The 24,172-nt window shown below is 44.4% G+C and overlaps 1 protein-coding gene across 2 annotated transcripts; it reads right to left on the reverse strand.

The window, feature by feature from the left end:
* Window positions 1-4,173: 4,173 nt before the first annotated feature.
* Window positions 4,174-22,581, reverse strand: LOC140722738 (uncharacterized). 2 transcript variants are annotated; one of them, XM_073037436.1, is made up of 4 exons: window positions 22,547-22,579; window positions 21,536-21,620; window positions 17,208-17,375; window positions 4,174-6,233 (listed from the first exon to the last, which is right to left on the reverse strand). In XM_073037436.1, exon 4 carries the CDS (start codon window positions 5,825-5,827, stop codon window positions 4,604-4,606), a length of 1,224 nt encoding a protein of 407 aa, XP_072893537.1. In that variant the 5' UTR covers window positions 5,828-6,233; window positions 17,208-17,375; window positions 21,536-21,620; window positions 22,547-22,579; the 3' UTR covers window positions 4,174-4,603. The 2 variants fall into 2 exon arrangements, with proteins under 2 accessions (XP_072893537.1, XP_072893538.1); XM_073037437.1 differs by lacking the exon at window positions 21,536-21,620 and having other exon boundaries at window positions 22,547-22,581.
* Window positions 22,582-24,172: the final 1,591 nt, after the last annotated feature.

Below are 24,172 nucleotides of genomic sequence, written 5' to 3' on the forward strand. Positions count from 1 at the left end.
GATCTCCAAGTTTTAGTGGCGTCAAACGCTTCAAGTTGACACCTCGTCTGCTCAGATGGTGGATCCCATCCATGGACAATTATGCTCATCCGGTGGTTAACTCTTTCTTCTACAGCAGAGTTTTACAAACTATTTTAGCCCTTTTGGTGTCGCGAGTCAAGGCAAACTGTCGAGCACCCTGGTTGCTACTCTATGTAACCCAATAATGTCTGTTAGGTTGGTTCGGTCGGACGAGATTGCCGAGTGTCAGACGCGTTGTGACGACAAATGCTCAAGGCCTGCAGTGCTGTGCTTCTTCCTGTGTCCCAGTGCCACATCGTTTTTTGGAAGTGCCTGCTCTGCTGACGGTTGGTCAGATTTGATGCCGCAAGTTTGAGGCAGTTTACTCCCCCACCAAGAATCATTAACGCCCCCCTAGGCGAGTGTTATTTGCTTCTAAAGCCATCTTAGGACTCGTAACCATTCCAAAGGGAATAACTGTTCTATTGTGATCATTTCTGGGTTGATCTTTCATTTCAGTTCAGAATAGCACATGCTCGCGCCATGTTGAATCCTGTTTTCATTAGATATGATTATGCCTTGTGATGCCTGCACTTCAAGCTTTAGTAGCTGGAGCTGAGAAGCAATGATTATAATAGGTTGACAAACTCTCTATAGACGGATGATCACTCGACGTAAAGTCTTGGCCTTCAGAGCTGCCCGTGTGAACGAATTCCACAGATTCACCACCCTCCGTCTATTCTCACCCTCGTTCCAAAAGGACGCCCCTCTGTTCTGAAGCTGTTTCCTCTGGTCCTGGACTCTCCCACCATGGGACATATCAGTCTATCGAGGTATTTCAACATTCAATAGGTTTCAATTATATCACCCTTCATTTTTTTGAATTCCAATGACACAGGACCAATCATCAAACGCTCCTCAAATGACAAGACATTCAATCCTGGACTGATTTTCGTAAACTCACCACATTGTCAGCCCATCCTTTCTAAGGGACCAAGAACTGTTTTCAATATTCTGACGGAGGCCTCACCAATGCTTTATAAAGCCTCAACATTAAATTCCTGCTTTTATATTCTCGTCCTCTTGAAATGAATGCTGAAATTGTATTTGCTTTCCTCACCGCCAACCCAACCTACAAATTATCCTTTAAGGAATCTTGCACAAGTGCTCCCAAGTTTAGACTATTTGGAAAATAGTGTATCCAGGGTATTTTTTTTCTCAATATGCAAGGCTACACACTTCCCTACACGGTATTCCATCTGCTTCATTTACACCCAAACCTCTAATCACCAAAGTCCTTTCATAGCCTCTCTGCTTCCTCAAAACTACCTAGCCCTCCAGCTAACTTGAGATCATCGGCAAACTTTGCAATAGAGCTATCAATTCTGTCATCCAAGTCCTGTGGAACATCACTAGTCACCGGCAGCCAACCAGAAAACACCCCCGTTATTACTGTCATTTGCGTCCTGCCAATCAGCCGCTGTTTTATCCATGCAATAATCTTTCCTGTAATATCATGGGCTCATAACTTGTTAACCAGCCTCATGACTGGCACGTTGTCAAAGATCTTCTGAAAGTCCAGGTGCACATGATCAACCGATTCTCCTTTGTCTATCCTGCTTATTACCACTCCAATGAATTGAAGGAATTTCAACACACTTTCTCAGGCAATATTTTCCCTTGAGGCAAACGTTCTTAAGGCCGATTTAATCATGTGCCTCCAAGTGCCCTGAAAAACACATCCGCAACAACCGACTCCAATATCTACACAACCAGTGAGGTCAGACTAACTGTCCTAAAATTTCCATTCTTCTCTCTCCCTTTTTGAATAGCATAGTGGCATTTCCAAATGTGCAGTCTTCTGCAACCATACGAGACTTCACTGATTCTTAAAATATCATTACTAATACCTCCACAATCTGTTCAGCCACCTCGTCCAGAACTCTGGGATGTACACCATCTGGTCCAGGTGATCTATTTACCTTCACACCATTCTGTTTCCCAGGATCCTTCTCTCGAGTAACGGCAACTTCACACACATTCTGACCACTGACATCTGGACTTCCACCATCCCGCTGGTTGTTTCCACAATGAAGACATATGAAATACTTATTCAGTTCACCCGCTATCTCCTTGTTCGCTATTATTACCCACCCCACCCTCCACTACCATCGTTTTCCTCTGGTCTGATGTCCACTCTTGCCTCTCTTTAACACTTTATGAATCTGAAGAAACATTTGGTGCCATCTTTAATGTAATTAGCTAGCTTCATATTCCATCTTTTCTTTCTTAATTAGTTTTTTAGTTGCCTCTTGATTGTTTAGAAAAGCTTCTCAATAATCTAACTTCCCACCAATTTTTGCTCTGTTATCTGCTCTCCCTTTGGCTTTATTGTTGGCATGGCCTTCTCACTAGCTGTGGTTGTATGATGTTGTCGCTCGAATAGCTCTTCCTTTTTGGAATGTATATAGCCTGTGTCTTCCGAATTGCTTCCCGTAATTACAGCTATTGATGCTTTGTCGTCATCCCTGCCAGTGTTTTTTTCCCCATCAAATTTGGCCAGTTCCTCTCTCATGCCTCTGCAATTGTCCTTATTCCACGGTTATACTGATAAATCTCACTTTAACTTCTCCTTCTCAAATTTCAGGGTGAATTCCATTATATTAAGATCACTTGTCCCTCAGGGTTCTTTTACCTTAAGTGCTGTAATTCGGTTCATTGCACAATACCAAATCCAGAAATGCTGATGCCCAGCTGGACACAACCAGGAGGTCTTTGACCAGTGGAGTGACTCAGGTATCTGTTCAGAACCTTACTCTTGGTGATTTTTAGAAATTATCCATATGGGGAAGTGGAGGGATAGGTAGTAAGTTTTCTGATGACAAAGGTTGGGGGTGTTGTGCATAGCGCAGAGGGCTGCGGGACATTGATAGGATGCAAAACTGGGCTGAGAAGTGGCAGACGGAGTGGTGAAGTGTGAAGGGTGGTGGTTCATTTTGGTAGGACAAATATGATGACAGAATATAGTACTAATCGTAAGACTCTTGGCAGTGTGGAGGATCAGAGGGATCCTGGGGTCCAAGTCCATAGGACGCTCAAAGCAGCTGTGCAGGTTGACTCTGTGGTTAAGAAGGCATACAGTGTATTGGCCTCCTTCAATTGTGAAATTGAATTTAAGAGCCGAGAGGTAATGTTGCAGCTATATAGGACCCTGTTCAGACCCCACGAGTACTGTGCTCAGTTATGGTTGCCTCACTACAGGGAGGATGTGGAAACCATAGAAAGTGCCAAGGGGATTTACAAGGATGTTGCCTGGATTGGGGAGCATGCCTTATGAAAACAGGTTGAGTGAACTCAGCCTTTTCTCATTGGAGAGACGGAGGATGAGAGGTAACCTGATGGAGGTGTATAAGATGATGAGAGGCATTGATCATGTAGATAATCAGAGGCATTTTCCCTGGGCTGAAATGGCTGCCACAAGATGGCACAGGTTTAAGATGCTTGGGATTAGGTACAGAGGAGATGTCAGGGGTAATTTTTTTTTTAAACACAGTGAGTGGAGAGTGCATGCTGGCAACGGTGGTGGAGGCGGATATAATAGGGTCTTTTAAGAGACTCCTGGATAGGTAAATGGAGCTTGGAAAAATAGAGGGCCATGGGTAACCCGAGTAATTTCTAGGGTAGGAACATGTTCAGCACAACTTTGTGGGTCAAAGGGCTTGTATTGTGCTGTAAGTTTTCTATGTTTCTATCTTAACCCTTTAGAAGCAGGGAAAATGACCCATAATGTGGAAATGAGCCATGAATAAGGAGGTTAACTACCAATGTCATTCTTCCTCAGCCCAGAGATTTGAGGGATGAAGAACATGTCAGATAGAACTGCAGTCAGCTCGACTTCTTCAGTCTACAGAGAATTCAAGGGGAACATCTTCACCCACCAAGTGGTGACTGTTTGGAACCCATCACCACAGGGAGAGTGAGAGATGAACAACAGGGGAGGATTGAAATGAACTGTCATGGAACAGAATCACTGGCAGGGTCCAGCTGGCCAGAGTTGACTCTCTACTGTACACTGTACACTGTTATAACTTGTCTACTGTAGAATAGGTGTGTTATACATTCACTAAGTACTGGAGACAGAGTTTACAATTGAACTGATTTATTTTTCCCAGATCCAGAATATAAACTCTAGTCCCATTAAAGGTGAATATACAGAAGAAAGTCCTCCCATGCCCAGTGACCAGGGTGCAGAACTGGGTGTGGTGAGCAGCAGCAATAATTGCAGAGTTCAGCACCGACAGTCACTGTCGAAATTGCATTCAGCAATGGTGATGGACAAATATCTAGTATGCAGCTCATTGAAACTTTCTCCCCAGTGTGAACCCAGTAGCGTGTCACAAGGTTAGGTTACTGAGTGAATTCCTTCTCACATTCACAGGAGGTGAATGGCCTCTACCCAGCGTGAACTCAATCATGCACATTTGATTGAGAAGGCTGAGAGAAACTGCTCCCAGTGACTGAGCAGGTGAACAGACTCTGCCGCTGGTGTGAACTTGCTGGTGTCTCTGTAGACGAGATGACCACATGAATCATTTCCCCACATTCACTGCAGGTGAACGGCCTCTCCCGTGTGAACTCGCTGATGACTTAGTAGGTGGGATGACCGAGTGAATCTCATCCCACAGACTGAGCAGGTGAACGGCTTCTCCCCAGTGTGAACACGCTGATGTCTCTGTAGGGTGGATGACTGACTGAATCTCATCCCACAGACTGAACAGTTGAACGGCTTCTCCCCAGTGTGAATTCGCTGGTGTACCAGTAGTTTGGATGACCGAGTGAATCCCTTCCCACAGTCTGAGCAGGTGAACGGACTCTCTCCAGTGTGAACTGACTGGTGTATCAGTAGGTCAGATGACTGAGTGAATCCCTTTCCGCAGTCAGAGCAGGTGAATGGCCTCTCCCCAGTGTGAATTCGCTGATGTACCTTCAGTTTAGATGACGAAATGAATGCCTTCCCACAGTCAGAGCAAGTGAACGGCCTCTCTCCAGTGTGAATTCGCTGATGTTCCTTCAGGTTAGATGAGCAAGGGAATCCCTTCCCACAGTCTGAGCACGTGAATGGCCGCTCCCCGGTGTGAAATCGCTGGTGTGCCATTAGGGTGGATGAACGAGTGAATCCCTTCCCGCAGTCCGAGCAGGTGAACAGCCTCTCCCCAGTGTGAACTGACTTGTGTACCAGTAGTTCAGATGACCGAGTGAATCTCTTCCCACAGTCTGAGCAGGTGAAAGGCCTCTCCCCAGTGTGAACTCGCTGATGTACCTTCAGTTGGGATGAGCAAGTGAATCCCTTCCCACAGTCTGAGCAGGTGAATGGCCTCTCCCCAGTGTGAACTCGCTGGTGTACCAGTAGGTCGGATGACCAAGTGAATCCCTTCCCACAGTCCGAGCAGGTGAACGGCCTCTCCCCAGTGTGAACTGACCTGTGTGCCAATAGGTCGGATGACCGAGTGAATCCCTTCCCACAGTCTGAACAGGTGAACGGCCTCTCTCCAGTGTGTACTCGCTGATGTTCCTTCAGTTTAGATGAGCAAGTGAATCCCTTCCCACAGTCTGAGCAGGTGAACGGCCGATCCCCGGTGTGAACTCGCCGGTGTGCCATTAGGGTGGATGACCGAGTGAATCTCTTCCTGCAGTCTGAGCAGGTGAATGGCTTCTCTCCAGTGTGTACTCGCTGATGTTCCTTCAGTTTAGATGAATATGTGAATCCCTTCCCACAGTCCGAGCAGGTGAACGGCCGCTCCCCAGTGTGAACTCGCTGGTGAGCCATTAGTCAGATGATCGAGTGAATCCTTCTCCACAAATTCAGCAGATGACCAGCCTCTGCCCAGTGTGAACTGACTGATGTGTCCACAGCTGGGAAGACCGACTGAATCCCTTCTCACACACAAAACAGATGAATGGCCTTGGCCAGTGTGAACTCGCTGATGTTCCTTCAGTTGAGACGACCGAGTGAATCCCTTCCCACAGTCTGAGCAGATGAACGGACTCTCTCCTGTGTAAAATGATGGGCGTGCCAGTCGGTCAGATGAGCAAATGAATCCCTCCCCACAGTCTGAGCAGGAAGGATGGTTGAATGAATCCCTTGCTCCTCGTCTTAAATATCTGGATAGAGACAGCAAAACTGACGTAATCTGTTTGAGATTCCCGTAGACAAATTCCTTGTCATTTTTAACCTGTAAAAAGATTTACAAAATCCATCAATGGGTGAAGTACAACATTTCAGATGAGATCACTTGAGTTGTCAAGGTGTGATCTGGCATCACACTGTTACAGTGAAGTTCAACCCAAGTTGGAGAGAGAAGTCATCTTCTAACTGGGCATCTTCTTGCTGGTATCTGGAATGATCAGCAAATTCTCTGATGCTTTTCCTGTCTCTACAAGAATGGGGCATATCTGCCATCTCCAATCTGTGACCTGGCTCAGTTTGACTCTCCCCATTGGTATTATTCCCTGTTTCCACTGAGCTGCATGGGTGCCTGACCCCACAGTAACTGAAACACTCACACAAACAGCTGGCAGTGCATTCCACACACCCACCACTCTCTGTGTAAAAAAACTAACACCTGACATCCCCGCAGTATCTATTTCCAAGCACCTTAAAACTATGCCCCTCATGATAGCTATTTTAGACCTGGGAAAAAGCCTCCGGCTATCCACGCGATCAATGCCCCTCATCATCTTTTCACCTAAAATATGCTCTGAACATAAACAAGGGAACCATACATTGCTTTGAGGTTTTGTTAGAGGTATACAAAGTTATTTGGGTACAGATAGGGTAAATGCAAGCAGCATTTTCCACTGAGGTTGGGTGCGGTGATAACCAGAGGTCATGGGTAAGTGGTGAAGGTGAAAATTTAACAGGAGCGTGTGGAAAAAGTCTTCACTGAAATGGTTGTGTGAGTGTGGAATGAGATGTCAGCATAAATGGTGAATATGAGCTCGGTTTCAGCATTTAAAAGAAGTTTGGATGGGAGCCTGGATGGTAGGGTTATGGAGAGCGATGTTCCCCGTGCAGATAGTTGCATTTGACAGCTTAAATGTTTTTTCAGCATTGACTAGCTGGGCCAAGTAGCCTGTTTCCATACTGAACTTCTCCATGTTTCTATGTCAGAGAAGCTGGACAAACTTGTTTGGAAGGGAAAAGGTAGGAGTGACAACGGAGCAGCAATGACTGGAATTTCTGGGAGCAATTCGGGAGCTGAGTGATCGATACATCCCAAAGAAGTGGAAGCATTGGAAAGGCAGGAGGACACAACTGTGGCTAAAATGAGAAGCCAAAGGCAACATAAAAGCCCAAGAGAGGGCAAACAAGGAGCAATAACTATTGGGAAGCTTTTGGAAACCAACAGAAGATGAGTAAAAAAAGTCAGATGAGCTCAGTGCGTGGAATCATGATATTGTAGTCATTAATGAGTCTTGGTAGCACCCAACAGTCTGAGGCATTCAGAGGAACAAAAGATCCAGGGCCTCAATATCTCTTAAAAACCCAGGTTCCCTGCACCAGTTACCTTTCAACCTTTATTTTGTCAGGCACATACAAACTCTACACCCTCAAAATTTCACTTCTGAAGGCCTCCCACTTACCAAGTACTCCTTTGCCAGAAAACAGCCTGTCCCAAACCACACTTGCCAGATCCTTTCAGATACCACAAAATTTACCTTTCTCCAATTTAGAATCTCAACCCATGATCCAGATCTCTCTTTTTGCATATTTACTTTGAATCTCATGGCATTATGATCCCTAATTGCTATCACCAGCCCTGGATCATTTCCTAACAGCTTATTGCACACTTCTACGTCGGAAATCCTACGTACTGATTAAGGGCACATTTGACAAACTCTACCCCATCTAGTCCTTTTATAGTATGGGAGTCACAGACAATATCTGGAAAGTTAAAAGCACTTACTGAATCAACCTTTGTTTCTTGTCATGGTCTGCGATCTCTCTGGAAATTTGTTCCTCTAAATCCCTCAGACTGTTGGGTGCAACCAAGTCCCAATAATGGCTAGAATATCATAATTCCCTGTCCTCAGCTTATCTGGCTTTCCTACGATGCTTGTGATAAACGCAGCTCAGCACATTCATACCATGCTTGACCATTTGATTGCTGACTCTTATCTGAGGTCTGAACAACATCTGACTGGTGTCAAGAAAACAACCTTTCCCTGATTGTCACAAAAACAAAGGAGCTGATTGTGGACGACAGGAGGAATGGAGAAAGGCTAGCCCCTATTGACATCAATGGATCTGGGGTCGAGAGGGTGAACAGCTTTAAGATCCTCAGCACAAACATCAACAAGGATCTCACATGGTCTGTACATACCGGCTGTATTGTGAAAAGAGCACAGGAGCCCCTTTTAAACCTCAGATGGTTGAAGAAGTTTGTTACGGGGCCCCAAATCCTAAGAGCATTCCAGAGGGAGACAATTGAGAGCATCCTGACTGGCTGCATCACTGCCTGGTATGTGAACTGTACTTCCCTGAATCTCAGGAACCTGCAGGGAGTGGTGCAGACAGCCCCGCACATCTGTAGATGTGAACTTCCCATGATTAAGGGCATTTACAGACAGAGGTGTTTAAAAGGAGCACAAAGGATATTGGGGACCCAATTCATCACAACCACAAACTGTTCCTGCTGCTACCATCCAGGAAACAGTACCACAGCAAAAGTATTAATGCTGATAGAATTGCATTTTTGCTTTATTGACTGTCCTATGTACAAACTATTTATTAGAAATTACTATAACTTACACATTGCACATTTAGACGGAGATGTAACGTAAAGATTTCTACTCGTCATGTATATGAAGGACTCCGAGCTGATCCAGAATTCAACCATTTCAAGATCCAACTCCTTAAGTGCAGGGTTACAAGCTGCAGCTGGATGCACATCTTGTAGGTGAGGGCATCAGGGACACTGGAGGTCTCCCCACCTTCCCACCAATGTCCCCTCTAACTTGTAATGACCAGTGGGCACATAAATCATGTACTGTACATATTTTTCCAAGTGACAACATGTGCAGAGTGAATTTTATATAGAGGTATTCATTTTAACAGCTAGCAAATCACTGTCGATAACAACTTTGATCTCCTCTGGGTTTGATCAAGTTCATCTGCTCTCTCACACAAACTATATAGCAGGCCTGTAACGGGTAATGAAGGATTTTCTCACCAAAGCTCTTGCATATTGTCCATAAGTGGTTTGTTTGCTAAATTACGCTTTAAAAAGTCAGTTCCAAATATCACTCCACTTCTTCCCACTTCTAAATTCTCCAGCAAGTTTTGCATCACCACAATACACACAGGTAACACCAGTTTCTATAATGGACATAAGTATTTCCCGTCAACCCTCCTGAGGAATTAAGGATATATAAAACAAAACATTTTGATCCTATGTAATCTCTGGCTAAAAGAACATTTGGGATTGAATAGGAATTTTTGAACTGAAGTAAACTCTGTCTTCAGTGGTTTGCTAAGACAGGCTCATTACCAGTTCTCTGTGGCTTGCAGAGAGACACACTGAGAGCTGATAACATTATACATTGTACCCTCATTAGCTGATAACATTATACATTGTACCCTCGTTTGAGTGAAGGGAGGAGGACTCGCTGATAAGGACAGGAATGAATATCTGTCTGTAATTAAGTCAGAGCCTTGCAAAGGGAATAACTGATAAGGACTGAACAGTACATCCATCTGTAATTAGAACCTTCATTTAGCGAACTCTCTTATCTACGTAATTTAGTTTTGCACCAACAGATTTGGTGGGCATACCAGTTCTAATAACATCTTGCAATAGTAATGTCTGGGGCTTACTTTGTATAAATGTCTGGGTTCATGTATAAATACACGACTGTAACCTGACTGAGTCAGTCCACTTGTCAGATGGTGGCAGTGCTTACGTGCCTTCCCTTTGACAACTGGATCTCAAACTCCTACAGGAGAATGCGCAATAAACTGTGGTGACGATAAGAAGCTGGTCTCCCGGGTTTTATTCAGATTCAACTTTCAAATTTAGCGTCACGAACAGGATCCCAATATAGGGAGTGCCAAGCAGACGGGCTGAGTAAGCGGCTGGACCACTCTGGGGACTGCGGAGACTGACCGGGCACCCAATAGCTATTTTACATTTGTCGCTCTCCGTTAGTTCCTTTCGATGTATGGTCCCTCGTCCAACCCTGATCGCATACCTTGACGGGATCGGGAAAGAATCTGTTGGGGGACTCGTATAAGGTAGACAATATTTTACTAAGTGGGCAGGAGGCAGTTCCAGGTAAATTTCACTAAGTGGACAGGAGGCAGGAGGTGCCATCCGGGTAAATTTATCTGATTGTTAATTGAGTGGGATGCTTTGTGCCGGGTATATTATTTGGTGCACATGGGTCAATTGCAGTCGACCGATACGAGTGGGCCAGGAGCAGCCCTACACAACGTGCAAGAGTTTTCCAGACAAGGAAAAAGATTTGCGCATGTTGAGTACAGCGCTGAATAAGAAATTGGGGAACAAAATGTGGCCACTGGGGAGGAACCAGGGATATTACCTCATGAGAACAAGCAGTAAATTTGATATGGGAAAAAAACTGTGGAAAGAAGTGGAAATTGTTGAAAAGGGAATGGAAGGAAAAGGCAGATGGAAAGTGGAACAGTACATTATTAGCAAGTTGGAGGAATAATGCATGTGACAAAGGGAGAGAGGTATGTACTGCAGGAAGAACACCAAAGGTTGGGAGATGCTAAAAGTGGAGCGTGAATGGGTGGATAGATGCAGCAAGCAAGAGCAGGGAAAACAACGTAAGCAAACCAAGGCTGGCCTAGATAGGAGAGCAGGGCAGGAACATCAGTCTGAAGTTCGAAGTGATAGGGAAACAAGGGATCCCGAACCCATGTCTGGCATACCAACCCTGTTTGAGGACAGTGACTGTGATGAGCAGTGGGCACCCACCGTAGCACCCCCCACCCAACTTACCAGGAGCCAAGTGCACCCAGTGCTCCCAAACCCCAATCCTCCCAGTACTCAGATACAGTGCCCGCTCAGGTAAAACAGTGGCGGCAGGGAAGGGGAGGTCCGTAAACCCTGAGATTCATTAAGAGAATACCGAGACAGGGAGGGAAGGATCCAATAGAACCCCAGAGTTAATGGCTCCACAAAGACATTGGCTCAATGGAAGCAGCCAGAGAGTGGTCGTGGAGGATTGCTACTCTGAGTGGAGGCCTGTGACTAGTGGTGTGCCACAGGGATCAGTGCTGGGTCCATTGTTATTTGTCATCTATATCAATGATCTGGATGATAATGTGGCAAATTGGATCAGCAAATTTGCTGATGATACAAAGATTGGAGGTGTAGTGGACAGTGAGGAAGGTTTTCAAAGCTTGCAGAGGGATTTGGACCAGTCGGAGGAACAGACTGAAAAATGGCAGATGGAGTTTAATGCGGACAAGTGTGAGGTATTGCACCGGAATGTCAAACCAAGGTAGAACATACAAGGTAAATGGTAGGACACTGAGGAGTGCGGTAGAACAGAGGGCTCTGGGAGTACAGATACATCATTCCCTAAAAATGGCGTCACAAGTAGATAGGGTTGTAAGGAGAGCTTTTGGTACATTAGCATTTATAAATCAAAGTACTGAGTATCAGAGTTGGAATGTAATGGTGAGGTTGTACAAGACATTAGTGAGATCGAATTTGGAGTACTGTGTGCAGGTTTGGTCACCTAATTACAGGAAGGATATTAATAAGGTTGAAAGAGTGCAGAGAACGTTTATAAGGATGTTACCGGGACTTGAGAAACTGAGTTACAGAGAAAGGTTGAATAGGTTAGGACTTTATTCCTTGGAGCGTAGAAGAATGAGGGGAGATTTGATAGGGGTGTATAAAATTATGATAGGTATAGACAGAGTGAATGCTATCAGGCTTTTTCCACTGAGGCAAGAAGACAAAAAAAAAACTAGAGGTCATGGGTTAAGGGTGAAAGGGGAAAAGTTTAAAGGGAACATGGGGGGGCTTCTTCAGGCAGAGTGGTGGGAGTGTGGAATGAGCTGCCAGATGAAGTGGTGAAAGTGGACTCACTTTTGACATTTAAGAAAAACTTGGTCAGGTATATGGATGAGAGGGGTTTGGAGGGATATGGCCCAGGTGCAGGTCAGTGGGACTAGGCAGAAAAATGGTTCAGCACAGCCAAGAAGGGCCAAAAGGCCTGTTTCTGTGCTGTAATGTTCTATGGTTCTGAAGGCAATTGCCCACCCGAATGCTGCCCAGTCCACCAGTCCTCAGTGATTCCTGTGTATGCACCCTGGAAGCCTCAAGAAATGATAATGATCATGAATCAGGTCCCAGGTAGAAGAGAAAAACCAGCACAGTTTGCTCAGTGTGTCCGCAGTACTATACAAATGTTTAATGCGACCCTGCAAGATGTATTCGGTCTCTGCTGCAAGATTCTCTCAGCTGATGAGGGGTGGAAATGGAAGGCAGAATTGAGATACCAAACCTATCAGGAGTTACAGGCAGGAAACCATAATGAGAATGAACAGACAGACCAGATTATTCAAGCCTTGGAAAGGGCTCTCCAGCAACCTGTAAACATCACTGAAGTTCTTGAATGCAAACCTAAGCCTGCGGAATCTGGACCAGACTATCGGGAGCAGTTTGTGGCCTGCTACGGCACTGGGAATCCACCCCCCCCCCACCCCCAGTTTAAAGCCTTACCGCTCCAATACTTACCAACTAAGTTATCCAACATGATTAAAACAAATAATATGGATTGGCCAGACAATGACCGAAATCGAATGCGACAAGCTTTGACATATTATTGGGACCCGACTTTCGAATCCCGATCAAACCCAAAGGGAACTAACATTAAAGGTGAATATGTTCAGCGGCAAAGAAAGACGCGAGCGGGCTATATCTGGGGATCCGAAATTGGAACAAAAACCTACCAAGGGACAGGGTGGGGACAACAACCTGTTTAGAAATTGACAATCAAGGATGCTTCCTACCGTGAGTACCACCCCTCAGGAAGAGCCCAATGTAATATTGCAAGTTGCTGGAATTCCTGTTCCGTTTATGATTGATATGGGGACAACCACAACCACTGTCGATCAGGAAATAGTATCGGAAAAGGGAAAACAGCTATCAGACGCGACAATCACTCTGTTTGGGTTTGAATGAACGGAATGTACGTATTCACATACCCAGCCACTGCAGGTGGAATTCCAGGGGACCCAGTGTGAGGTTTCATTTACAGTCACCACCAGTCGGGGGTGTAATCTAGCAGAGAGAGACTTGCTCTGTCCGTTGGAAGTCGAGATTCTCTGCGTGGACAAGGGTGTCACCCTGGGACTAGTGAACAACTGACATCTTCCCCAGTTACTGACACCCCCCCCAGTGGTGGGCACTTAATCTGGACTCCACTGCATTTGAACACCTTCTGCCAGCGGCCGACCCTCATGTGACTCTGTGCTATGACCCTCCGGGGTGGTCAACTGAGGAAAACCAGTATTATGTCCCCCTCGAGGGACAGAATTTCCCAGTAACGGTGATTGGAGAGGTTAAAGGAAAAGAGGGCAGTGCATTTCTGGCCAAAGTTGCAGATTTCCTTTGGCGACAGACAGGACTGGTTGTTCCCCATACTACCGTCAGGGTTTGCCCCGGGTTCAAACCAAAGACCCTAGGGTTCTTTGCCTACACCCTGATGAAACAAGCCTCTAGCAACGAGGGAGACTGGCAAAATTTGGTCGCGAGACAACTCCAATACTGGAAGGACTTTGAGTTGAAGATGGCACATCTGGTAAGACAACCTTTTAATATTGACCGAGATGTTGTACCCCATCTCTGGGCAATTTCAGGCCACGAGATCGGCCACACCAACTGCCCCAATCCGGATCACTGTGGAAGAAGGACAGACTCTCCCATCCATTCCGCAATACCCCCTCAAGCCCAACGCAACTCCATATAAGGATGGAGGCTGTTTTGTGGATCCAGCAGAGAAACAATATTCTGGTGATGCGATAGTAACGGACAGTGAAGTAATTGAGCAGGCCTCTTTTGAAGCAGCTGTCTCGTCCAGAAGGCTGAGCCGTTTGCTCTGACTTGTGCCTGTATCCTAGCAACAGATAAAAGTGCGAACAATTACACGGACTCCCGTTATGCATTTGGAGTTGTACATGACTACCGGGCTCTCTGGGAACATGGGGATTCCTGATTTGCTCTGGCCACCCCATGAGTAATGCCTCCTTTGTAAACAACTTACTCACCGCTCTACAGCTACCTCGAGTTTTGACTATTATTAAATGTGCGGCCCACACCCGCATGTCCAACCAGGTCTCTAAACTCAATGCTTCAGCAGATTAGACAGCGAAAAGTGCTGCACAATCCTCGATAGTTGTAGTCTCCTCGGGTTCCCATCAAGCAATCCTCCATGACTCAAGCAGAACGAGTTTGCCAGACATGTGGGAGGTACGTACTTTTCAGGGGGACGCCTCTGAGGAGGAGAGCAAGCTGTAGTTCCAGGTGGGGTGCCAGAAAGACCCCGACCGAGGTTTCTGGATCACCCCAGCGGGACAGGTTTGTGTTCCTACACAGTTCTTACCAATATTGGTCGATTATATACAGAATTGTACACACCTGGAAAAGGAGTGAATGGTTGGTAACCTGCCCACCGGGTACGACTCCCTTAACAGGTGGACCTTTTTCCTGTCTACAAGTTGATTTTATTGAATTGCCTAGAGTACATTGCTATAGATACTGCTTAATTATTATACATGTGTTTAGTAGATAGATTGAAGCTATTCCAACTACCAATAAGAATGCTATGACTGTTATGAAGTTATTATTATGGGAAATAATTCCAAGGTAAAGCCTGCTGGAGATGCTGAGCTCTGACAATGGCCCACACATTGTGGTGACAGTGAACAAAGAGGTATGTAACAAACTAGCTATCAGGCAACAATTCCACTGTGTACACCACTCACGGGCCGCTGGCTTAGTGGAAAGAGTCAATGGCACTCTGAAGAGTAAATTAGCCAAACTAACAGCAGAGACTGGACTCACTTGGTTGAAGGACCTACCGTTGGACCTATTCCACATGAGGGTTACCCCACAGGGGAAAACAGTGTTGTCACCAGCTGAAATCATTCATGGACGGCCCATGAGGACACCCTGGGGACAAAGACCTTGTGTACCATTGTTCCCACAAAGTCTACCAGCATAACTGGATATGCATCCCCTCAGGGAAGAGACCAACATTTTCCAAGCACTACATTCACAGGTTTGACAGGCTTACAAGGAATGGAACTAATCCACAGAGAGGAGTGACTAGCCCACCATAGAACCTGGGAATTTTGTCCTGATCAAGAACTGAGATTGAGGGAAAGTTGGACCTCGGTGGAGAGGACCATATCAGGTGTTAATGACCACTCCCACGGCTGTGAAACTGAAGGGGCAATCTCGGTGGATAGATCGATTAGGCGCCAAACGTGCTGAACATGTTACCCAATTTCCCTCGGGATCAATAAAGTACGTCTGTCTGTCTGTCTGAGTAGAAGAACTGTCTCGAACTAAAGGAAAATAGGTTGGTTGATAGTGGTGTTGGGGTTTATGTCTTTGAGAGGACTCACCCCAGCATCCGGGGGCCCCCACGTTAACACCTTTCTGTCTCTCTGTCACACCGATGCCAAACAGGTATCCTGTTTAGGGTCCTGCTGGGTTTGTGCTGAAATTCCGCAGCATAGTAAAACTATGATTCCAATGTCAGTAATCCCGCTCAACCAGAGTGAGGAACTCTCAGCCTGGGCTTTCACAAATGACACCCGGGGAAGAGAGGTGAGAAACTGGGGTCCAGTCAGAGATGACTGTGGCTGTCAGTGTTTTGAGGGATGGTATATCAGGCTCCCACCAAACACAACTTCCTATACTGAGAAACATGCATCCTGGCCATACTTGCAGGTGCCCAGCAGCGGAGAGGAACAACTGAGACTGAGCGATTTTGAATGATCACTTTTCTCTCCTATGGAGTAGCCAGGAATCCACCAAAGATAATCAATTTGGCTACAGCACTTGAGGAGCTGGCCACAATACTGCAGGGGCCCTGACAGAAACACAGGCCCAAGTAACAGAAATATCCACTGAAATGATTGCAATCCGGCAAACAGTCCTACAGAATCGTATGGCTTTAGAGTTTATCTTTGCTGAGAAAGGGGGAACCTGTGTTATTATTGACACAGAATGCTGCACCTATATCCCTGATGAGTCTAACATTACATCCCTCTCCAAGCACACTGCCAAGGAGATTGACAGCATCAAGAGAGTAGGGCAGGATTTACATTGGTTCACCAAAGGGACGAAATGGTGGTCTTTAAAGGCCTGCTCGGTAATATGTGGGGCATGGTATTGCATTATGGCCTAATAGTTGGACATATCATTGTTATAATTACTGTTGTATGCTGTTTTTACCCACTGATATGCCGTAATGTTATCCATGATCAAAAGGAGGAAATGATAAAGTATGAAAAAGGGTTAACACTTTGTTAAACAATAGCAGCCGATTTTTCTGAAAGAAACTGCTGATGATCAACAGATCTGCTAAGCCATCTGAGCCATATCTCTTCTTGAGGTAAGCTAGCTAGGGTTTCTGGATGTTTATCTCCTTGTGCACTCGTGGGTAGAGATAGAACAGCTTCAGTCTGTTCTGTGTGTGGAAGCCATTATGACTATTTTGTCATTTGTCTTAAGGGGCTGTAATATAGTAAATAACTTTGGCACCAGCCTGCCTTGTGTGGTAGGTATCTGGACAGATATATCTGTGGTGTAAGGGGAATTGTTAGTCAGTTAGTGGATTGAGCGGTAACAGTCATAGACTGTTCCTGTTTGAGCGACTAACTGAGTAAGGCCTGGGTGCTTGGAGTAAAGAGTTTGTATTTATACGGTCTCTGAGTGACTTTATCCGGATTCGACTTCCACAGAATGGGAGTGGTTTTAAAGGACTGGGCTGCTGGAAGCACATTACCAGACCTGGAGTGATTGTAACTGGGTCTGACAGAGGCATAACTGGTTCCTCTGGGCACATTCAGTCTCACTTCCAACTATTTCCTACCTTCCCTTGTACAGGTATGTAATGTCTAAAGGACCAGTGTTTGAGTAAATGAGACTCACCAAACTTTCTCCTGAATGAATCACTGGAATCTCTGAGTTAGATGGGTTCTCTCCAGTTGATGCTCTCAATCCTCGGGCTGGTTCACTTGTTGATGTTCCACTGTCTTCAGTCGTGGTTTGCTTCCATTTGGGGTTTTTCTTCCAATAAATCTCTCACCACAGGTCCAACTTTAACATGAAAGATAATGAAGCACATTAACAATAAAAAGGAGAACCAAACATTTCTGCTAAATGTTACCAAGAACAAAACTCACTGAAACTCAAACATTGAAGGCAGATATAATGATCTCAGTGAACAATCTTTTATTGCCCCTCACACGTCACAAAACGATATGGGATAAGAAGGAGCCATCATTCAGTCATGGTAAGACATAAGACACCGGAACTGAATTAGGTGATTCGATCCATCTGGTCTGCCCCACCACTCAACCATGGCTGATTTTTATTCCAACACCATATTCCTGCCTTCCTCCTGTAACCCCGAAGCTACTTAGCAATCATGAGTATATTAATCTCTGTCATAAATATACCCAAATGGCAGCCTCAACCAACCTCTGTGACAGCAAATTCCACAGATCAGACATAATTTGCCCAAAAATTTTTCTCATCTCAGTTTTAAAGGGAAGCATCTTTATTCTGAGCCTGTGCTGTCAAATCACAGATTCTCCGTCTAATGGAAACATCCTTTCCATGTCCACTGTATCCAGGCTTTTCAACATTCGGTAGGTTTACTTAACCATACATCCCCCCCACCACCCCCACCGTCCTTCTGAACTCCATTGAGTACAGGTCCAGAACCATCAAATGCTCCTCAGACATAAAGCCAATCATTCCTGAGATTATTCTTGTAAATCTTGTTAGCAACAACTGTACTGAACACAAACTGGTACCAGGATAATTTACAGAGAAAAGTTGTGCTTTCTTTACTGCTCTACTATCACAGAATGAGCCATTTCCATTTCCAGGTTAAAACAGGTCCATTTCAGGAAATATAAACCATTCTGGGGTGAATGTAATAAAAAGAAACTGGAATTACCAGAAACACTCAGCAGGTAAGGAACAGCTGTGGGGAGAGGAACAAACTTTACAATTCAGGTTAATAACATTTTGTCAGAATGACTTCTGATGATAGATGTAATAAAATTCTTAAACGGGTTAATAAACCATCTTTCTGTGCTCGTCATTCTCTTCTACAATTTAAACTGGTTCATAGAGCTTACATTTCTAAACAGAAGCTCTCCAGTTTTTACCCGAATGTTTCTCCACTTTGTAATAAATGCAACTCTGCTGATGCCTCTTTAATTCATATGTTTTGGTTTTGCTCTACAATTGAAAAGTTTTGGTGGGAAGTATTTCATACCTTCTCTCAACTTTTTAGGGTCCAATTTGACCCAAATCCCCTTACTGCCTTGTTTGGTATTATTGCAAATGAAGATATAACTTTAAATACTCCTAACCTACAGGTTTTAGTTTTTACCTCTCTTTTAGCAAGAAGAGCAATCTTGCTTAAATGGAAGGAGTCTACCCCTCCTACACATCTTCAATGGCTATGTGATATTATGTCGTATTTAAATTTAGAAAAGATCCGCTGCTCAGTCTTAAATTCGAAACAATCTTTTTATGGTATTTGAGGACCTTTCCTAAATTACTTTTCCAATTTATAAAGTTTAACAGTGCACAGACTTTTATGTATATTTTTATCTTCTCTTCTTAAGTGAATATGTTTTTTTTTCTAATTATCCATTGTCATCCATCAGCTTTTTTCTTTGGTAGTTGGTAGAGGGTTGACTTTTTTAATATATAAAAAAAATATTTTATGATGTATGACCTATCTTTAAATTTTTGATTACAGAGTGGTATACCTTTATGTCTGATGCTATAACATTTTAATCAATTTTATTACAATATATGAATGTACACAAGTTATGTTGAGATGTATCTATGTGTTGCACTCTGTAAATCTTTTTTTTCTTCTGAATAAAAATATTGCAAAAAGAAAAGAATGACTTCAAACATTTTCAGTTTTTAGTGCAGATCTCCAGCAACTTGAGATTATGCTTGATTTCCGCCGGGTGACAGACAGGTGACAGTGGGGGGGGGGGGGGGGGGGAGTGATTTCCAAACACAGTTTCAACACCAAACTCAAGGGTCTATTTCTACTGTTGTAAACATGGTACAGCCCATTTACTCACAGCCTGTCCCTGTGAGGCTGGAATCGGAACTCATCCTCTCCTCAGATTAGCACTCATTGCTTCCAAAGGAACTCCAGAAACAAGCATCTGATCCCAGACCAGAAATACTCGCTCAACACCTCATAAGCCCAAGTTGCTCGATCCCCGGGTCCATTTTACCTGTATCAAGAACTGTGATATCCCAGGACCCAACCTCAATGAGTCACACAGGAAAAGGTTGGGCACCCCTGGTCAAAATTTCTGTTACTGTGAATAGTTAAGTGAGTAAAAGATGAACTGATCTCCAAAAGTCATAAAGTTAAAGATTCAACATTCTTTTCAACATTTTAAGCAAGATTAGTGTATTATTTTTGTTTTGTACAATTTTAGAGTGAAAAAAAATAAAGGAACACCATGCAAAAGTTTGGGCACCCCAAGAGATTTGAGCTCTCAGATAACTTTTACCAAGGTCCCAGACATTAATTAGCTTGTTAGGGCTATGGCTTATTAATAATCTTTGTTAGAAAAAGCCAGGTGATGCAAATTTCGAAACTTTATAAATACCCTGACTCCTCAAACCTTGTCACAACAATCATCAGCCATGGGCTCCTCTAAGCAGCTGCCCAGCACTCTGAAAATTAAAATAAATGATGGCCACAAAGCAGGACAAGGCTATAAGAAGATTGCAAAGCGTTTTCGGGTAGCCGTTTCCTCAGTTCGTAATGTAATTAAGAAATGGCAGTTAACGGGAAAGGTGGTGGTCAAGTTGAGGTCTGGAAGACCGAGAAACTTTTCCCAGGGAATTGCTCATAGGATTGCTAGAAAGGCAAATCAAAACCCCCGTTTGACTGCAAAAGACCTTCAGGAAAATTTAGCGGACTCCGAAGTGGTGGTGAACTGTTCTACTGTGCAGCGACACCTGCACAAATATGACCTTCATGGAAGAGTCATCGGAAGAAAACCTTTCCTGCATCCTCACCACAAAATTCAGCATCAGAAGTTTGCAAAGGAACATCTAAACAAGCCTGATTCATTTTGGAAACAAGTCCTGTGGACTGAGGAAGTTAAAATAGAACTTTTTGGCCGCAAGGAGCAAAGGTATGTTTGGAGAAAAAAGGGTGCAGAATTTCACGAAAAGAACACATCTCCAACTGTTAAGAACAGGGATGGATCAATCATGCTTTGGGCTTGTGTTGCAGACAGTGGCACTGGAAACATTTCACTGGTAGAGGGAAGAATGAATTCAATTAAATACCGCAAATTCTGGAAATAAACATCACACCATTTGTAAAAAAAAAGCTAAAGATGAAAACAGAATGGTTTCAACAACAGGATAATGATCCTAAACACACCTCAAAATTCACAATGGACTACCTCAAGAGGCACAAGCTGAAGGTTTTGCTATGGCCCTCATATTCCCCTGACCTAAACATCATCGAAAATCTGTGGATAGACCTCAATGTCTGCAGTGAGATGCTGAAGATGTTCTATAGGTCAGTTGTGGAGAGCGCCCTCTTCTTTGTGGTGGCGTGTTGGGGAGGAAGCATTAAGAAGAAGGACGCCTCACGTCTTAATAAGCTGGTAAGGAGGGCGGGCTCTGTCATGGGCAAAGGACTGGAGAGTTTAACATCGGTAGCTGAGCGAAGGGCGCTGAGTAGGCTACGGTCAATTATGGAAAACCCTGAACATCCTCTACATAGCACCATCCAGAGACAGAGAAGCAGTTTCAGTGACAGGTTACTGTCGATGCAATGCTCCTCAGACAGGATGAAGAGGTCAATACTCCCCAATGCCATTAGGCTTTACAATTCAACTGCCAGGACTTAAGAACTTTTTTTAAAGCTATTATTAATGCTTTTTGAGTTAGTGATTTAGATGCATATCATATTATTACTGAGTTAAGTATTGTATGTAATGAGTTTTTTTTGCTATAACAAGTGTATGGGACATTGGAAAAAAATGTTGAATTTCCCCATGGGGATGAATAAAGTATCTATCTATCTATCTATCTATCTAAAAGAGCAGTGCATGCAAGACAGCCCAAGAATCTCACAGAACTAGAAGCCTTTTGCAAGGAAGAATGGGCAACAATCCCCAAACAAGAATTGAAAGGCTCTTAGCTGGCTACAGAAAGTGTTTACAAGCTGTGATACTTACCAAAGGTGTTGTTACTAAGTACTGACCATGCAGGGTGCCCAAACCTTTGCTTCGGGCCCTTTCCCCTTTTTTTATTATTTTGAAACTGTAAGAGATGGAAAAGAAAAAGTAATCTAGCTTAAAAAAATAAAGAATGTGTCATCTTTAACTTTCTGCCTTTTGGAAATCAGGTCATCTTTTACTCGCTTAGCTATTCACAGCAACAGAAATTTTGACCAGAGGTGCTCAAACTTTTGCATGTCACTGTAAGTGATTTTCTTGCTAAATGATACTTTAAAAAGGCAGTTTTCCAAATATCACTCCCCACTTGCAAATTATCCAGCAACTTTGCATCGCCACAATACACACAGGTAACACCAGTTTCTGTATTGTACATAAATATTTCCCCTGAACCCCCACTCCAGGTGGCTGACAGTGGTGAACTCGGTGATGGCAATGCCAAAGAATATGAAGGGAAGGGCAGTAGTCTGTCTCATTGGAGTCTGGCACATTTGTGATGTGAAAGCTATTTGTTGCCCAGGGCAAAGGTGTTTGGTATCAGTATATACCCAGACAGAATGGGTCAAAGCATGTCCTCACCGGTAGAAAACGCCAGAACAAGAGCAGGCAGAACAAGCAACACACACAAAATGCTGGAGGAACTCAGCAGGCCAGGCAGCATCGATAGAAAAGAGTACTAAAGCTGAGTTCCTCCGGCATTTTGCGTGTGTTGTTTGGATTGCCGGCAGCTGCGGTTGGAAGCAGAACAAAGGTGATTGTCTCAACTGCTGAGAAAAAGATTTTGTTCCCTTTCTACGAGTTCCTGATCCCTGCATTTAGTTTTCTGGAGCTCAGCTCTGTCTGTGAGATCTATTTGCTCGCATTCCCTGATTAGCCGAAAGCTCCCCGGGGCCCGTGCACGGATCGTGGGGCTGAGAGAGAGGAAAAAGACCTGGCCTGTGCCGAGTTTGTGGGTCACGGTGTTCACAGCAATTGTCACTCAATTAAAACCCACCCAGCACCCGCTCTTACCTCCTACGGTCCTCCCGACATTTTGTGTACTACACGCATGCGGAGTTATCCAAGACAGCGGCAAGCTTGACGCCTGCGCATTTGATCAGTGCTTCAAGCGACAGCGAAATTTTAAACGCAGGCCTTTATGGGTAATCACGGTGCCATTAAAAGTTTCTGCAAGCACTGGTTTCATGCTCATACCTCAGTTTGTTTTGTGTGTAGAAAAATCAACAGCTTTTTTTTTAACTCAGAAAGCGGCTCCCATAAGCGATACACTCAATATCAACAGGCATTTCGTTTATTTAATGCCAAAGTACAATCCTCTTACAAATGCAGATATGAAACTCAAGAGATTCTGCAGTTGCTGGAAAACAGCGACGCACACACACACAATGCTGAAGGAGCTCTGCAGTTCAGGCAGCAACTAAGCAGAGGAGTACACAGTCCAGACATGCTGAAGGGGCTCGGCCCAAATGCTGTCCATTTATTCCTCTCCACATTTGCTGCCTGATCTGCTGATTACCTGCAATGACATTAACCATTTTGTTTTTCAATTGACCAGTTTCCAAATGTTTCTCATCTTCCATTCATAGCCACACCCTGCTGGTCTGGTTCCTCTTCCTCCTCCTCCTTGTAACCTCCAGACCCCATCTCTTTCCGGAGACATAGAGCCCTGATTAGTGCTGGCAACTCTTTGGATTCTGATTTTGCTCCACCGAAAATTCACTCGCTAGTCTGCTGTCAGGCTTTAGAGGCACATTGCAACAACCCGGCTGTCTGAGGTACAGTCCTTTGAAATTAGTGAAAATGACCCAAAATTTGAAAAAAAAAATAGGGAAGAGTTTAACCACCTTAGTCCAGAGCACTGGGGAAGGTCAAATACTCAGCGAGCTCATCGTGTTACTTAGCCTGGGGAAAATCATGTAGGAAATTCATGCAGGTGTACAAGACGATGAGAGGCATTGATCGTATGAATATTCAGAGGCTTTTTCCCAGGGCTGAGATGGCTAACACGAGGGGGCATAGCTTAATGTGCTTGGAAGTAGTTCAAGGGAGATGTCAGAGGTATATTTTTATACACAGAGAGTGGTGGGTGTGTGGAATGCACTGCCAGCGACGGTGGTAGAGACGGGTACAATAGGGTCTTTTAAGAGAATCGTAGGTATATGGAGCTTAGGAAAATAGAGGACTATGTGGTAGGGTACTTCTAGGCAGTTACTAGAGTAGGTTACATGGTCGGAACAATGTATAATGAACGGTATTTTGCTGCAGATTTCTATGATTCTACGAAATTCACAGGAAATCTCTTCTCCCACCGAGTGGTGACAAATTGCAACAAAGAGAGTGAGAGGTAAACGGCAGAGATAAATTTTAAAATACTGATATGGAACAGAACCATGGGCAGGGACCAGACGGGCCGAGTGGCCAGTCTAGTGTATATTGTGAGTGTGGTAGAGACACAGGATTTGATACAGAACTGATTTATCTTTCACGGATCCGCAGTATTAAACATCAGTCTAGTTTAAGGCTAACATCAGCAGAACAGACTCCTCCAATGCTCAGTGACCAGGGTTCAGTCCTGGGTGCGATGAGCAGCCGCAAGAACTGCAGAATCTGACAGTAACAGTCCCTCATGAACCTGCA

Source organism: Hemitrygon akajei, unplaced genomic scaffold, assembly GCF_048418815.1.
Source record: "Hemitrygon akajei unplaced genomic scaffold, sHemAka1.3 Scf000087, whole genome shotgun sequence".
Taxonomy (NCBI): Eukaryota; Metazoa; Chordata; class Chondrichthyes; order Myliobatiformes; family Dasyatidae; genus Hemitrygon; species Hemitrygon akajei.

Coding starts and splice junctions, on each gene's coding strand:
- LOC140722738 (XM_073037437.1), bottom strand. CDS start 5,827: ATGGCTCACCAGCGAGTTCACACTGGGGAGCGGCCGTTCACCTGCTCG.